General features: G+C 39.9%; 1 protein-coding gene across 1 annotated transcript in view; it reads right to left on the bottom strand.

The window, feature by feature from the left end:
* The window catches only part of USP28 (ubiquitin specific peptidase 28), a gene marked incomplete at its 5' end in the record, with an annotated part of 57,759 nt that extends 40,660 nt beyond the window's left edge, over positions 1–17,099 (bottom strand). Inside the window, 4 exon segments of the mRNA XM_079709008.1 lie at positions 2,386–2,518; positions 3,746–3,823; positions 16,988–16,990; positions 16,992–17,099. Of these exon segments, the coding sequence (XP_079565134.1) occupies positions 2,386–2,518; positions 3,746–3,823; positions 16,988–16,990; positions 16,992–17,099 (322 nt within the window).
* Positions 17,100–17,241: the final 142 nt, after the last annotated feature.

Raw genomic sequence — 17,241 nt, 5'->3', positions numbered from 1 at the left:
CTCAATGAAATAGAATGGAAAACATGAAAATCTGATATAACACAGAGCTAATACTCTAAATCAGTGGCTAAGTATAGCCTTTTCAATAAAAGGTCCTGGACCAACTGAATAGCTGAAGGAAGTGGGGGGGTGGATCGAACTATGTTTCTATCTTATGCCTTACCAAGATAATCCACTTCAGAGGAATTAAAGATATAAATGTGTAAAGCAAAACATTATAATTTTAGAAGAAAATATAACAGAATGTCCTATAACTTCACGGTATAGGAGTTCTTAAACAAAAAACACAAACCATAGCAGAAGATTAATAAATGAAAGCTATTTGTTAGCTCATCACCATAGTGTAAAAACACAAGTCATCAACAAGGAGAAGATATCTGCAACACCCAAGTGCAGAAAAATTGGTTAATATCAAGAATACAAGGTCATTATCAATAAGAATATCAAGAATCAATAAAAAGAGGCAAACAAACAGAAAAACCAGCAGAAGACACAAAAAGAAATTTCACGTGAGGAAACATGAATGGTCAAAAGGGAAAAGATGCTCAATCTCATTATTTAATTTTTAAAAATTCTAATTAAAAACAAGATTATCATTTCATATCAAAAAGACAGGCAACAATTTTACAATCTAACAAATTTGAGAGCAAGAGTTACTCTCAAACCCTGTTAGTGGGAGTATAAATATGTAAAAAAAATCACTTTGGGGACTTCCCTGGTGTCGCAGTGGTTGAGACTCCACACTCCCAATGCAGGGGGCCCAGGTTCGATCCCTGGCCAGGGAAATAGATCCCACATGCATGCCGCAACTAAGAGGTCGCATGCCACAACTAAGGAGCCCACCTGCCGCAACTAAAGGAGCCTACATGCCACGACTAAGACACGGCACAACCAAATAAATAAATAAATATTTTTTAAAAATCACTTTGGAAAATAATGTCACTAATAATAGCTACTAAGTTGAAGATGAGCACATCTTAATACTCACCAATTACACTGCTAGGCATATACACTGAAGAAACTCTTGCATACATGCACAAGAAACATAAATCGAAATAGCTCACAGCAGCCTTGTTTACAACAGCAAAAAAATTCAAAACAACCCCAAAGTCAATCAACAAATATTTCAATTCTGTTGTATATTCAGACCAAGAAATACTACACATCAGTCAAAAGAAATAACTACAGGTACAACCAACATGGATGCGTCTAGAAAAGAAAAATGTGGATTGAAAAAGTCACTACGTGCACCAAAAGACACATACAAGAATATTCACAGCAGCATTATTCAGAATACCTCAAAATTGCCAACAGCTCAAATATCCATTAACAGCACCTTGCGCAGCTGATAGATCCCTCCTCCTGGAAGCCTCTATGGCCTCCAGAGCACCACTCTCCTGGTCTTCCTCCTACTCCCCTGCCCCCCGCCCAGACATCTCCACACTGGAAGATCTACCTCTGAGTCACTGAACCTTTTCTGTTTTCTATACCCACTCCCTTGGAGAGCTCATCCCTTCTCATAACTTTAAGTACCACTTACAGGTTTATGATTCCAGGTTTTATCCAACTCCAGCCCAGATCTCTCCCTTGAACTGCACACTTGGACCTCCACTGCCTTTTGGATACTCCACCTGGATGTCTAACAGGCATCTCAAACTTAATATTGCCAAAACCGATCTCCTCATTTTCCACCCCAAATCTGCTCCATCTGCAATTATTCCCATGTCAGTTAAGTGCAACTCCATCCTTTCAGCTCCTTAGGAAACAAACCTGGAGTCATCTTTAACCCCTCTCTCTTCCACAACCCTCAGATCCTTTGTAAGCAAATCCTGTAGAGCAAGCACCTGTCACCCTTCCACCACTGCATCCTGGCCCACACCGCCTTCATCTGCGATAGCTTCCTGAGTCGTCCTGGGCTCCCTGCTCTGCCCCGTGCTCGCTACTCCCTCCCACACATTCTGTTCTCAGCAGAGCAGCCAGAATGATCTTTAGCCAAAGGAAACCAGTTTACAGCATTCCTCTGCACCAAGCTCTCCAATGGCTAGTCCTCTTAAGTCAGAGTAAATGCCAAGCAGCTATGAAGGCTCTGCAAGATCTGCCTCCCATTTGTTCCCTCAATGGCCTCATCTCTCACAGGGCAGCAATTCCTGTTTCTTTTGTTCATCTCCAGTGCCTAAAAGAGTGCTTGGCAATAATAGGGGTTCATTAAATAAGTGCTGAATGAATGGAACCATTGAGAATTGTGCCTGGCGCCTAGTAATGGCTTAGTAATTAGCCATTATTACTACTATTTCCGAAGGGTTGGTGTGATGGAAAGGACACTCACGTAAACTCATCTCTTACTCTCCGCTAGATCAGAGCGGGACCAAGCCAGGATATACCTACTTGCTAATTCTTCTTTGTTGGCAGCACTGCCCGCTACTTCAGATGGTTCTGTAGCAGCAGTCTCCTGGCTGGGCTCTTTAACTCTTTCATCAGTGAGAAGGCTGACTGCCTGGGTGATGTCACCATTACTGGCCTGAGGGGAGGAAAAAAATAGAAATTTCAAAAGTAAAGCATCACAGCATTTAAAATAAGCAGCAAGTTAGTTTGGGGGTTATAACTCTTATTACCCTGGGGACATACTGAATAAGTCTAGGCATAATTCTAGGGTATAAAGGAGGAAACAGAGTACAGTGGAGGATAGTAGGTCTATTATGCTTAAAGCACTGCTATTAAACTCCTAGTTACAGGAAGGGAGTTGCCATGCTCTGATTTCCCACAACACGCAAACAAGAATGAAATCTCACTGCTTTGGACACTATGCTGCCTGATTTCACAGAATAGCTAAGGCATGATGTATCAAAAAGGAGGCTGGCGATTGACACAGATTCTAAATGAAGTCAGCCCCTACAGTAAAGGTGCCAAACAGTTATCATATTCTGTCGTGATGACCATACTTCTATTTCATTTTAACTTTTTAAACTTTTCTTGGGAAAAAATTCTAACATACACAACAGGAGAGGGAATGTATAATTGAACCCCATGTGCCCATCACTCAGCTTCGATAATTACCGAGCCCTGGTCGATCTTATTTTACCTATTCTGCCTCTCCTCCCCCGGATACTCTGAAGCAAATTCTAAGTGTCTTATCATTTCATCACTGAACATTTCAGAATGTATTTTTTAAAAAAATATAACCCATAATGCTATCCTCACACAAATAACCAGTTCAAATTTCCCTGACTCAAATACTTTGTAGTTCGAATCAGGATCCACAAAAGGTCCATACAGTGCAGTTAGTTGATAGGTACCTTAAATCTCTGTAGGCTTCCCCCGCACTGTGAGTCTCTCCCCTCTTCAACATTTTCCTGCTCTTATAATTTACATGTTGAAGATACTGGGTCATTTGACCTTCAGAACTTCTGTCCTATACGTATGCACTTTCATTTTGGCATAAATATAGCTTGAACTGACATAACTATGATATGAACAACAGTTTTTGTTTTGTTTTTTTTGTTTTTTTTTGCGGTACGCGGGCCTCTCACTGTTGTGGCCTCTCCCATTGCAGAGCACAGGCTCCGGACGCGCAGGCTCAGCGGCCATGGCTCACGGGCCCAGCTGCTCCACAGTATGTGGGATCCTCCCGGACCGGGGCACGAACCCGCGTCCCCTGCATCGGCAGGCGGACTCTCAACCACTGCGCCACCAGGGAAGCCCTGAATAACAGTTTTAAAACCTGTTGAATAGAGGCCTTGAGACTAACCTTTAGAGCTTCATGAAGAAAAGAAGGGTCCTGAATGCCTGTGATTTCCCGCAGTTGATTTAACAGCATTTGGCAGCTCTGTATTTGAGAAACAGAAAGAACACAGACATATGTCAATTGGAAAGTAAATCTGGATACATTTAAAGAATAGACACCAGCATCTTGGGTAAACAGGCTTGAGACTTGCATTGTTTACTTTAAAAAACCAACAAGCTCCAAGGAACAAGGTACTTGACTGTCAGACACATTCTGAAATGCCAAATGTATTGCTCTTTTAAAAGCTTAATCATGGAAAATGCTTTTGGCATTTGTGGACAAAACATGAGTAAATAGCAAAACTACAAATACATAAAACATTTAAATGTAATATTCTAGCCTTAATGGACGCTTCAAGTGCCTCAGGTTTCTCTCTGTGAGCAGTATGTAAGTAGGTCATTATAAGGAGTCCAGGGAATTTGCATGGATGTGAAGATGTGCTATTTTAAGCTTCACTGCACATGCCATTTGTGTGTGTCATTTTTCACTGACATTAAGTTTCCAATCATGTAATTAACGAACGATACCACCAATGTCATATTTGAAACTTTAGGTTTGATTTCTTAAAAAAATGTATAGATAAAGCTAGAATTTTCTGAATTATAAATACAATTGCGGAGGGAATAAAGTATGGAATGTTTTCTCTTCATTAATCTGAATCATGGAAAAACCTTTCTTATTAACTTCCAGCTACAAGATCAGTTTATAACCCTTTTCAGCCTTAAAGTCTTCAACTGACAAGTTAACACAGACAAGTTAACACAAAAAACCTATTTACAAGTAAGCTTTTAAACAATTTAAACAATTGGCTGGCCCAAGTGAAGACACAGTGATCTTACAGATGAGTACTGAAAACGAAATAGCTCAAAGTTAATCCAGCGAGAAGAAATCTAATTTATTCTTAACATTGTACTGGAATGAAGCCCCGATTCAATACTTGATGCTTGACCATTAACTGTCTTTCAGTTAGTACTATGTGTCCAAGGGGCAGTCTAGTTCACCGCCAGCTGTAATAGAAACAGTATCCTCTGTTCTTCAACAGCTGAGGGCCCAATGCAACACTCAAGCAGCACACCACTAGAAATAACGAACTGAAACACCCCTGTACAGTCCTTGGAAAAGCATCAACAGTCTTTCTGTTCTAGTCACAGGTCATCGTCATAGGCTAGAAATGGAACCCTACCCTGCTGAGCCCAGCAGTCCTGGAGGCTGTTGAGTCTGTCAAAGGCAGTCACCGCCTGGGCATTGCTAGAGTGACTCTCACACTAAGAGGTATCCAGATTTAACCTTGAAAAACACTGAAAACACAGCATATGATTTTTAGAAAAATAAAGTATTAAAAAGTTTGTTTCCAAACAAATTCTAATTCCATTGATCGTATTGTGTAAAAGTGTGTGAATCTATATAGGTCAATCATAACCAATTTTCTAAAAAATCCAAATCAATGTACCCAAAAAAGGGTGGAATAAAAGGAAGAGGAAATGGGTAGCATATCAGCCCTGAACTGGAACCAAGAAGGTAAGAGTGGGATAGACAATCACATCTTCACCTCAAATTACTCTGTGTACCAACGGATGCAGGAGTCACAGAAGACAATCCCAGTTAAAATAATAGCTCACACCCACTGCTTACTTTTAGCCAGGTGCTGTTCAAAACACTTCATATGTATTCACTCATTTAACCCTCATAACAAACCTGTGAGATAGACACTGTGCCCATTTGACAGAAAACTGAGGCATAGAGAGGTTAAGTAACTTACACAAAGTTATTGCTAGTAAGGGGTGGAGCTGGGATTTGACCCCAGGCTGCCTGACTCCAGAGTCTGCACTCTAACCTCTATGCCATGCTGTATCTGAGAAGACAAAGAAAACAGGCAAGAATACCTATTTAATGCAAAACAATGCAAACATTTTATTCTTATACTTTGACCTTGATCTCTGCATCTTAACAAGTTTCCTATTTTTATTTTAGCTGCCCTTATATAATCACAAGTTTGATTACTTAGTAGTACAATCAGTTCCAAATAAGCTATCATCAGGAAGTAGAGAGGTAAACACTATAATGGACGGAATATAAGGTGCCATCAGTTATAAAAAGCACCATTATTTTATGCACCACCAAAGACAAAAACGGCTGCCACTTAAATGCCTTCATGACAGTGAAGTGTGACAAAGTCCTTCATGACAGTCCTAGGAGCCAACGCCTTCATGACAGTCCTAGGAGACACATGAATTGGTCACATCAGCTTCTTGTAGCTCCAAAATGTCTCATTTATGTTGAGAAATAGAGCAATTCACCCTACTTCCAGGTGCACTGCCTGGCATGCAATAGATAATTCTTTGGCATATTTCTCAGCAACAACAAAAAAAAGCTTAAAACACCTATAGTATCTTCCTTTCTGAGGTCCCATAATGCACTTGATTGTAGCTTTGCAAGAAAATTTGAAACTGCGATCATTCCTCCAATGACAAATATTTTACTTCACATGAAATCAAATCTGTACCCTGCTGTTCTATTTCTGTGCCTTTCTTCACAGTTTTTTCGATCTTTTAAAGCCCTTTTAAATAGCAAGTAAACTAACCATGCGGTACCAAGAGTGCATATAACCCGACTGCCATGACGGCAAGAACAGCTATGGCTAAGCCCACACATGTACAGACTATGGTAACTACACCACATGTGCTACTTGCATGATAGTAAATGTAAGGACCATCTCAATTTCAGAGATCTCAGAATGCCAAATAAATGCTAATCAATGAAATACGGTATTGAAATGATAAATAATTTACTAACCATTACATTTGGCTGTGGGTTAAAGTCCCACTCCTGTGTCTCCACTTTGTAACAGGTAGCAGTGGACATTAACACATCTAGAATAATACACTCAGGAAAGGAAAATAAACTCTTAGTTTCCCTTTTTTAAAAGCTATTGGGCAGAGATGACAGCTACATAAAATCATTTTGTACAGTGTCAAGAGCGACATTATATTCATCTTACCTCCTTCAAGAACTCTGGTCCCTTACTATCCTCTCCCCCTCCCATGCTGAGGGAACGAATGAGCCTGCGAAGGAATAGGACTTACTGGCTTTACCTGGTATTTCTCACCATGTGGTTTCCTAACTGTTTTAAGTGAAATTCCTGCCTCTGTAAAGGCAAGAATCACACAACACACTACCTGATTTGAATTAGCCCTAGGACAGTGCTATTAACAAGTAACTAACACTTACTGAACGCCTTTCTGTCAGGAACCTGAGATGCCTCACACACACATGTAATCCTTGGAACAACCCTAAAAAAGTTAAGAATCATTATCTTCATTGTGCAAATTAGAAAACTAAGGTTTACAAAACCTATTTTGTCATCAAGTGTCTTGAATTAAAAGATTAATCAAAAGTAACTATTAAGAGTCTGAATAACAAGTTTCACAAGGATTAAGCTATGCTAGTGATACACATCAGCAACTGCTATGACATGACTCAGTCTTATAAATATTTAGGTAAACCTAAATTCTCACACAGACAACGCAAATCCTGATCAGTACTATATATGACATGTTAATTTTACCACAACAGACAAGCTAAGCTCATTAGGATCCTACTGTATTACTAACTCACAGTTTCTTCTGGAACTTCACAGGAAGCTGATTTAAATATTAACTTCACCCTAACTATGATGCTACATATAAAGTACACACCCAACATGAGACAAGACAAAGCCTGTGCTCCAGTCATAATGAAATCAAATAACTGGCAAGAGCCAACATGTTTGCATTTCCCTAGCTAAATACACATTATTTTCATAAAGCAAAGAGTACTCTCTTTTCTTGCCCAGAGGCAGTGAAAAAAGACAGGCACACACAAATCTCTAGAGAGAAGGAACTCAAGCTTTCTGACCTCAACTACTCCGTGGTTTTGGTGCAAAACTTCTCAGAACTGAGGTTTTCTTAAAGCAAAGACAATAACTCACCTTATAGTAAGCAATAAACAGGATTAGTCACCCAGTAAAACATTAAACTATGAAGTTTTATAGTCCTAATCCTACTGCAACTAAATTAAAACTCTTTGATCAGCAAATTAGTGAGATTACTAATCTCACAATCTTCAAATACTCAGTTTAGCACTGTGATGAGGTGCTTTCTAGATTATTCCATTCCTTCAAACAGGGATGCTATTTTCATCATTCTCATGCACACATTTCCTGATCTCAACTATTTTTACAAAGCCATTTCTAAATTTAAAACTAAGTACATAATTGATAAATGTTACTTTGCTCCAAAGAACTACCAAGGTGTGCCTAATAAAATTCCCTCCAAAGTTAAAGATCTGGTTTTCTAATTTTAAAATAAAACTTAAATACCCAAGGAAAGCAAAGGAATAACTTTAGGAGTCAAAGAAAATATACAGCAGCAACTCCAGAAACCCAACCTATACAACAGGGTCTTAACAACACAGTCTGAGACTGCCACTAACCTTTCCAACTTCCACGAAACAAGGAACAAGTCCACAAAAGCCCTGGTATTTTTTCAGTTTTTCTCCCAGCAACAACTCCATGTTGGTCCAATTTACTCATAACGTAGAAATCTGAAGTGCCTTATGACTCTACAATTGACAAATAGCATTTTTTTAGTGGATGAAACTAAATCCCCCGAAATGGACTACTTGATAACTTATTTTAATGGTGCAAAAATTAGGTACGTGATGAAAATCACTGTTTCAGTTCATCAACTGGCTTAAAGTTTTTAAAAAGCATTAAAAGTTTTTAAAAGTTAGCCAATTCTAAATGGTATAGAGGGGTTTAAACTAAAATTAAAAGCAAGAAAAAAAAGAACTAATCATTATTTACTCAAATTTTTTCATCTTTTTTTTTTCACATTCACTGAGTAGGGAATTCTAACAGCACAAAAAGATATAAAATGAAAGGGAAATTTCCCTCTTCCTCCTATCCAGTCCCATTTCCCAGGACTAACCACTATTAATAGTTTCTGACATATCTTTCCAGAAATGGTCTATGCACACAAATATATTCTTTCATACTATACATCATGTCCTGCACCTTGTTTTTTTCTTACTTTTGAATACATTAAGACAATATTTTTTTCATTTCTTTAAATACATATGTGCCCCAACTAAATACAAGAAACGAGGCCAGGAAACTGTTACAATATGGTCTTATGAAATGTATCTCCAAAAATTAAAGAAAATGCCATTCAGCAATCTACTGCTAAGGTGTACTGAGAAACTAAGAAAATATGGCAAAAGTTTACATGGTTATAGTTTTAGAAATCTAAAAGTAAAATTTTAAGCTATTATTAGATGGGCCTCAGTGTGTAGTTTCCATTTTTGATAAATAACAGGGACCAGAGAGGTGATGTGGGATTGGATTATGAAAGGTTCTAAATGTCAGGATGAGTTTAGACTTTATCTAATGAACAATGAAAATTACAGGTTCCTCAGCAGGGAAGAAATATGAGGGGTAAAAAAGGTACTTTAAGGGGATTCATCTAGCACATGTCAACAACTAGTTTAAAGTGGGATGACACTAGGGAAAGAAAGCTTAACCATGAGTTACAGGGCTACTGAATAAACCAAGTGTGACGACAGAGGTAGGAAGCTGGCAGGAGAAATGGAAAGGTAGAGTATACTCTCCACATCTCAAGGAATGAAGAGATAAAGCTTAGCCAAATATTTGAAAATGGATGCCTAAGAGAACGTGATTGACGAAGACATGAAAGGAAACCAGTAAAAACCAACCAATGTAATATGCCACACTAACAGAATGAAGGGGATAAAAACACAGTTATCTTGGTCGATGCAGAAAAAATCCAACACCCTTTGATGATAAAAACAATCAGGAAACTAGGAAGAGAAGGTCATTTCCTCAACATGATAAAGAGCCTTTATTAAAAAAAACTCACAGTTAACATCATTCACAATGGTGAAAGACTGAAAGAGTTCCCCCTAAAATCAGTATGAATACAAAGAAGCCCAATGTTATTCAACATTATACTAGAGGTTCTAGCCAGAGCAATTAGGCAAGAAAAATAAATAAAAGGCACCCACACTGGAAAGGAGAAAGTAAAACTATCTCTATTCACAGATGACATGATATATAAAATCCCAGAGAATCCACAAAAAAGTCACTAGAGCTAATAAATAAATTCAGCAAAGCTGAAGAGTACAGGATCAACAGGCAAAAATCAGCTGTGTTTCTATACAGCAGCAATGAACAATCTGAAAAGGAAATTTAGAAAACAATTACACTTACAATAATATCCAAAAGCATAAAATACCTAGGAATAAATTTAACCAAGAAGGTGAAAGACTTGTACACTAAAAACTACGTAACACTGAAAAAGAACTTAAAGGAAACCTTAATAAATGGAAAAACATCCAAGTTCATGGATTGGATGACTTTATCCGTCAGGGCTCTCAAGAAAAACAGAACCAATAGGGCACATGTGTGTGCGAGCGCATGAAGAGACCCTGTATTCCTAGTTTCCTGTGCGTGTGAATTAAGAAATTTATTATTAGAAATTGGCTCTTGGGATTATGGAGGCTGAGAAGTCCCAAGATCTGCAGTTGGCAAGCTGGAGAACCAGTCAAGGGTGTCATTCCAGTCAGATCTGCAAAGCCTGAAAACGAGGAGAGCTGATGATATAAGTTCCAGTCTGAGGACAGGAGAAGACCTGCACCCAGTCAGGTAGGTAAAGTTTCCTCTTACTCAGGCTTTTTGTTCTATTCAGGTTTTCAACTGAAGGAGTAAGGCCCACAGACACTAGGGAGGGCAATCAGCTTTACTCAGCCTACCAATTCAAATGCTAATCTCATCCAGAAGCACCCTCGAAGACATACCCAGAATAATGTTTGACTAAACGTCTGGGCACCTCCTGGTCTAGTCAAGCTGACACATAAAACTAATCATCACAAAGGTTTAATATTGTTAAGATATCAATACTACCCAAAGTGATCTACAAATTCAGTGTAATCCCTATCAAAATTCCAATGACCTTTTTTGCAGAAATGGAAAAGCTGATCCTCAAATTCATATGGAATTTCAATGGACACTGAATAGCCAAAACAATACTGAAAAAGAACAAAGTTAGAGGACTCACACTTTAAGATTTCAAAACCTACTACAAAACTACAGTAATCGTGACAGTGTAGTACTGGCATAAGGACAGGCATATGGACAAATGAATAAGAATTGGGAGTCCAGAAAAAAAACATACATCTATGGTCAACTGATTCTTGACAAGGGTGTCAAAACCATTTGATGGGAAAAAATATTCTCTTCAAAAAATGGTACTGGGGATGCTGTAGGGATAAGATTGATGGTGTTTAAGAGTACAAACTTGTAACAAGTACCAAAATAGTCACAGAGATTTAATGTACAGTTTATTGAACGTAGACAATAATATTGCACTATAAGTATGTTATATGATAAATATCATTACAGGAGCAAACATATTATAATATACAAATTTACCAAAGTAACATAATGTACACCTTAAATTTACACACACCACAAACAAAAATGGTGCTAGGACAACTAGATATCCATTTCCAAAAGAGTAAAGTTTGACCTCTACTTCACACAATATTAAAAAACTTACTCAAAATGGATTAACAACCTAAATATGAGAGCTAAAACTATGAAACTGTTAGAAGAAAATTAAAGGTAAATCTTCATTATCTTGAATTTGGCAATGGATTCTTTTTATATTATAGCAATAGCACAAGCAACAGAAGAAAAAATAGGTAAGTGGCACTTCATCAAAATTAAAAACTTTTGTGCATCCAAGGACATTATCAAGAAAGTGAAATGACAACCTACAGGATGGGAGAAAATATTTGCAAATCATAAATCTGATAAGGGTCTAGCATCCAGATTATATTAAAATTCTTACAATTCAAACCACCAAAGACAAACAAACCCAATTCAAAAATGAGCAAAGGATCTGAACAGCCATTTCTCCAAAGAAGAGATACAAATGGCCAATAAGCATAAGAAAAGATGCTTAACAACATTAGCCATTAGGAAAATGCAAAGCAAAACTAAATGAGGAAGTGAGGGAGTGGCATGGACTTATATATGCTACCAAATGTAAAATACATAGTTAGTGGGAAGCAGCCACATAGCACAGGGAGATCAGCTCAGTGCTTTGTGACCACCTAGAGGGGTGGGGATAGGGAGGGTGGGAGGGAGACACAAGAGGGAGGAGATATGGGGATATATGTATATGTACAGCTGATTCACTTTGTTATAAAGGAGAAACTAACACACCATTGTAAAGCAATTATATTCCAATAAAGATGTTAAAAAAAAAAAGCAAAAATGGACAATAACAAGTGTTTGGGGAGGATGTGGAGAAACTGGAGCCCTTGTGCGTTGCTGGTGGGAATGTAAAACAGTACAGCTGCTGTGGAAAAGTCTGGCAGTTCCTCAAAACATTAAACATAGAATTAGCCTATGATCCAGAAATTCTACTTTTAGGTATATACCCAAAAGAATTGGAAGCAGGTACTCAAAATATTCGTACGTGAATGTTCACAGAAGGACTATTCATAAAAAACAAAAGGTGGGAACAACTCAAATGTCCACCAATGGAAAAACAGATAAGATGTAATAGATACACAGAGTTGAATATTAGCCATTATTGAAAGGAATGAAGTACTGATACATGCTATAACTTGGATGGACCTCGAAAACATTAAACTAAGTGAAAGAAGCCAGACACAAAAGGTCACGTACTATACAATTCCATTTACATGAAACATCCAGAACAGGTAAATGCAGAGACAGAAAGCAGACTGGTGTTGCCAGGGGGAGGGGGAATAGGGAGTGACAGCTTAGTGGGTTTTCTTTTGGGGTGTTAAAAATATTTTGGAACTAGACAGAAGTGGTGGTTGTGCAATACTGTGACTATACTAAATGTACACTTTAAAATAGTTAATTTTATATTATATGAATTTATTCAACTGAATAAAAAGGAAAAGCTTTGCACAATCGCGCGCACGTGCGTACACACACACACACACACACACACACACACACGAAGAAAAAAGACACCAGGAAAGTACTAACTTGAGCTGGAATATTGAAAAAGGAAATATTTGTTTAGGACATCTCAAGTTTAACCTGACTACCAACCATCATGCAGCAGCTGCCAGCACCTATTCACGCAGATCTTTTATTTGGCTTTGAATGTCTGGTATTTTGACCTCCCTTTTTATTATAAAGCCTTGATGGTGGAAATAGCACTAAGTAGCCCAGATTCTTAGCACACATTAGCCTCTAGGCAAATGTCAACTTTCTTGCACATAAATTTCCACACCTGGAAAATAAAGTATACCATAAGCCTTGACAGCACTGGTGTGACTATGAAATGAAGTAATGAATACAGGAACTGTTACTAAAATGAAAAAATGATTTTTAAATGTAAAATACTGTGACCTGCCCATCTAACAAAACTCATCTAGAGGTTGTAGTAAAAATACTGATATCCTAGGGCTTCCCTGGTGGCGCAGTGGTTGAGAGTCCGCCTGCCGATGCAGGGGACACGGGTTCGTGCCCCGGTCCGGGAAGATCCCACATGCCGCGGAGCGGCTGGGCCCGTGAGCCATGGCCGCTGAGCCTGCGCGTCCGGAGCCTGTGCTCAGCAACGGGAGAGGCCACAACAGTGAGAGGCCCGCGTACCGCAAAAAAAAAAAAAACAAACAAAAAAAAACAAACTGATATCCTAGGAGAAAACTGCCTGTGCCAGGGTTTTGGTTTTATCACTTACTAGCTGTGTCACTCTGCAAATTCTACTTCCTAGTCGCACTAAATTTTACTTCATAGGATTGCTATATGGATTCAATGAGAATAAATGTTAAAGTGCTTCATAAATTGTCAAAAAAGTCTGGATACAGGACAAGTACAAGCTAGCTACGGCACACCCAAATTTCTACATTTCTAACAAACTCCTAGGTGATGTGGATGCTGCTGGTCCATGGACCATATTCTGAGTCACAAGGGAGCAGAAGTCAGTGAAGGAGCCTGGGGGTTAGGCTCGGATAAGGAAGATGTAAGAAAACTTAGGCATGTGAGGAGAGACATCTAAATCAGGGTTTCTTAAGCTCAAAATTATTGACATTTGGGGCCAGACAGCTTTTTGTTTAGGGGGGACTATCCTGTACACTGTAGGATGTTTAGTAGCATCCCTGGCTTCTACTGGAGCATTCTCCCGAGACCAGTAGTCACAATCAAAAAGGTCTCTAGACACCAATGATTTAGATTCATCTCTAAGAAATGAAGGGAGAAGGGAAGGGTACCTCTTCCACTGAGAGAAAAAGGGATGCTGAAGAGGGGGGGAAAAAAACCCAAATATGAGACAGAGAGCTCTTAAGGTATCAGCAAGCTCAGTTAAGTAGAAAGGAAGGTTATCTATTTAGAAAGAGTGCAGGGAGAACTGAAAGTTTAAAACATCAGGAAGAGAGTTCTAGAGAGTAATAGAAAGGATCTGACCCAAAACAATGGGTCCACTGACTAAGAAGTAGGATCAGGGACTTCCTGGGCTCCTTGGAGTCAGAAGTGCCTGGGTTCAGTCCTGGCTGTACCATTGACTAGCTTGGTGACCTTCGGCAAATTATTTAACAAGAAACAAGAAACTTTCCTGGAGTTGTCATAAGTACTGAGATAATATATGTTAAATTCGGAGCACAGAGTGTGGCATATAGTACATGATCAATTAATGTTATCTACTACTATTATCAGAGTCATTATTTTCCTTGAAAAATGTTTCACTTGGCTATTGCTTTAAATTTCTTGGATGAAACAAAACACATGGAAAGATCTTGCCTGGTGAGGTGTTACTTGTCAATGTGTTTTATAAATTTACTAAAAGTACTGTGTGAATAGGAACTGTTTGTAGCTGGAGGCATGAGAGTTGTGGAAGCCAACCAAGCACTGACTTACTGATGTGCCAAAAATCACAATTAATGAGACAAGGTAAAAGAGGGTGTAAAGCCAAAAAATCAAAAGAAAGCATTAAATTTTCACCGAAACTGACAGGTTTTCACAGGGCTTCAGTTAGCAGAATGTGTGATGAGCCCTGGTATAGCTGCCAAGGACCACAGGTTTCTAAGAGCCAACCTGACTTCAAGTTGTTTAACCTACAATAACAGTAAACATTGCTGCTGGTTTTCATCTAAGTCAAGAATTGATTGAAAGAGTACTCTCTTTCAGACTCAAGTACATACTGAGAACATATTTCAAGAGTAATACATTTTTCTTGCACTCAAATCTTGGACGGCTATAATGGGTTCTGCCTGTTCCATGTACAAATGACCAATAATGGAAGGGAAGCATTCTAGGTTTTAAATAGATTGAGTGTCAGGGGAGGAGAGCTCCCCTCAATTACAGCAATTAAAGATCCTTTAAGGGCAATGTAGAATGCTTCAGAGAATTCAAAATAGAGTCCATTCTAACATGAAACTTATGAAGGTTAGGAAGAAGATATTAAAATCTGTCCTCTGAGATGTGAAAGGTAATTTCCTCATATAAGACTCCTTCAGCCTAGTCTGCTAACTTCAAGCATTTTACATTAGCAAAAACATAAAGGGCAAACATTATCAAGCATTCCAAGCTTATCATCTGTCTGTATGGGGCGAATCACTGAGAAGAACGGTAAATGTCATCACTCTGCAGGTTGCCAGGAATCAGGGTCCTCCAGCTAGCCACAGCCACTGGAGTTCCAAAGCTTTCCAAAAATAGCTATGACTTATATACAAGTGTTCATCAAACACCTCACATATGAACTCTTAAACAGAGAGTGCTGAGACAATGGTCACCTATCAAACTGCGGCAGAGGTAAATGCAGTTGCTGCTCACCAAAAGGCACATGGTGTCAACCAACGAATTTAAATGACTTGCTCTCCCTTAAAATAGTCTCTTCTCCAAATCAACATGACTGTCTCAAAGCTAAGATTTTCCCACCTGTTTTTAACTCACTGTCCTAAAAACAAATAGAACTGATCTCTGAAACCAAAGAAAATCCTGACTCAGGTTCCAACAGACATTGGTAAACACCTAACAATTTTTCTATGACAAATCAGCACATGAAACACCATCTGCCTACTTTCATTTTTGAGTCCACGACCCGGAGGTATCTTTTACTACAGGAGTTTAAAAAGTAAGTGCGGTCACTTTACACACTATTGGTCTCCCGAGTGCCTGAAGAGGAAGAACAAAAAGGCATAAACGGTTTCTCACGTGGAAGTATCTGACAGCTCTGTACTGTAAATATTTTATGAAATTCCTCACTTCCAAACTCGCATTTAAATACTTGGTACAGGGTTCCAATTCTGTCTTGAAACAGCTTAGCACTTGACGGGTGACGGGTAGTCTTAAGTTATAACATTCCAAAGTAACATTAGAAGACTTTCTCAAATTGCCCACTTCCCAAGTTTTTTTCGCACAGACATTAGCCGTTTGATTTTCTCTCAAACCAGTATTCTTTTACTCTCACCACCTTAGCCCAGAAATCCTCGTATAGATTTCAATCTTCTTAGATAATAGAAAAGGGAAAGCATTATCAGCATACCTTGTATTCATCGCGCTGTTCTGCTCCTCCCCCTTCCTTAAAAATCTAGAGTGATGAATGCATTAATTGGGAAGGCTGCTTTCTGCTTAAAAAAATAGGGGTGTGTGTGGAAGGCATGAAGTGGTAACAAGGACCCCTGGTCTTTCACACGGTGTAGATAAATCCTGGCTTTAACTTAGATAACTTCGGTCTGCTTTAGACTCTTAGAACAGCACTGCCCTAAAACGGATTCGAAAACAAAAACAAAAACCACCAAAGCTGCCCCTTTCGGAAGTTTCTCAACCTTGGTCGGGGGCCAGGAGCGCTCTTCTTAGAGATCCCTGATGCAGACAGCCCACGTCCAGCCCTTTATATTTGATTTTCCAAATTAGCTAATCTCCCTCGAACTTCAGCCCGTCCCCGAACCCGAAAAGAGTCCTCAATCTCTGCGACCGAGCCTTGCAGAGACTTCACCCTCCTCCTCGAGCCCCAGGGCTCACCCCAGCAGGCGCGCCGACCTCTCCCCAGCTGGGCCCGGGCGCCCTCCGCAGCCCCCTCCTGCCTGGCCCCGAGCGAGAGCCCCGCAGGCCCGCCCGCCCGCCCGCGCCCCGCGCCGCTCCCATCCCGGCCCCGCACCCCCTACTCCCGCGGGACCCGGAGCCAGCCCCCCGGCTCCCGCCCGCCGCCGCGGGGCCCACCGAGCCGTGGCGATCGGCTGCTCCGGCCGCGTCGTCCTGCTGCAGCTCCGCAGTCATGGCCGAGGCGCCCCTCCGCGGGTCACCCGCCTCCCGTCGCCGCGGCCAGCCCAGCCCCGCCGGAGGAGGAGGAGGAGGAAGAAGAGAAGAAGGAGGAGGAGGTGGAGGAGTAGGTCCCGCCTCCGCCCTCCACCCTGCTAGG

Source organism: Hyperoodon ampullatus (genome assembly GCF_949752795.1).
Source record: "Hyperoodon ampullatus genome assembly, chromosome: 7".
NCBI classification, from domain to species: Eukaryota; Metazoa; Chordata; class Mammalia; order Artiodactyla; family Ziphiidae; genus Hyperoodon; species Hyperoodon ampullatus.
The sequence above is the reverse complement of the archived record's forward strand: the minus strand, read 5'-3'. Positions and strand labels throughout refer to the sequence as shown.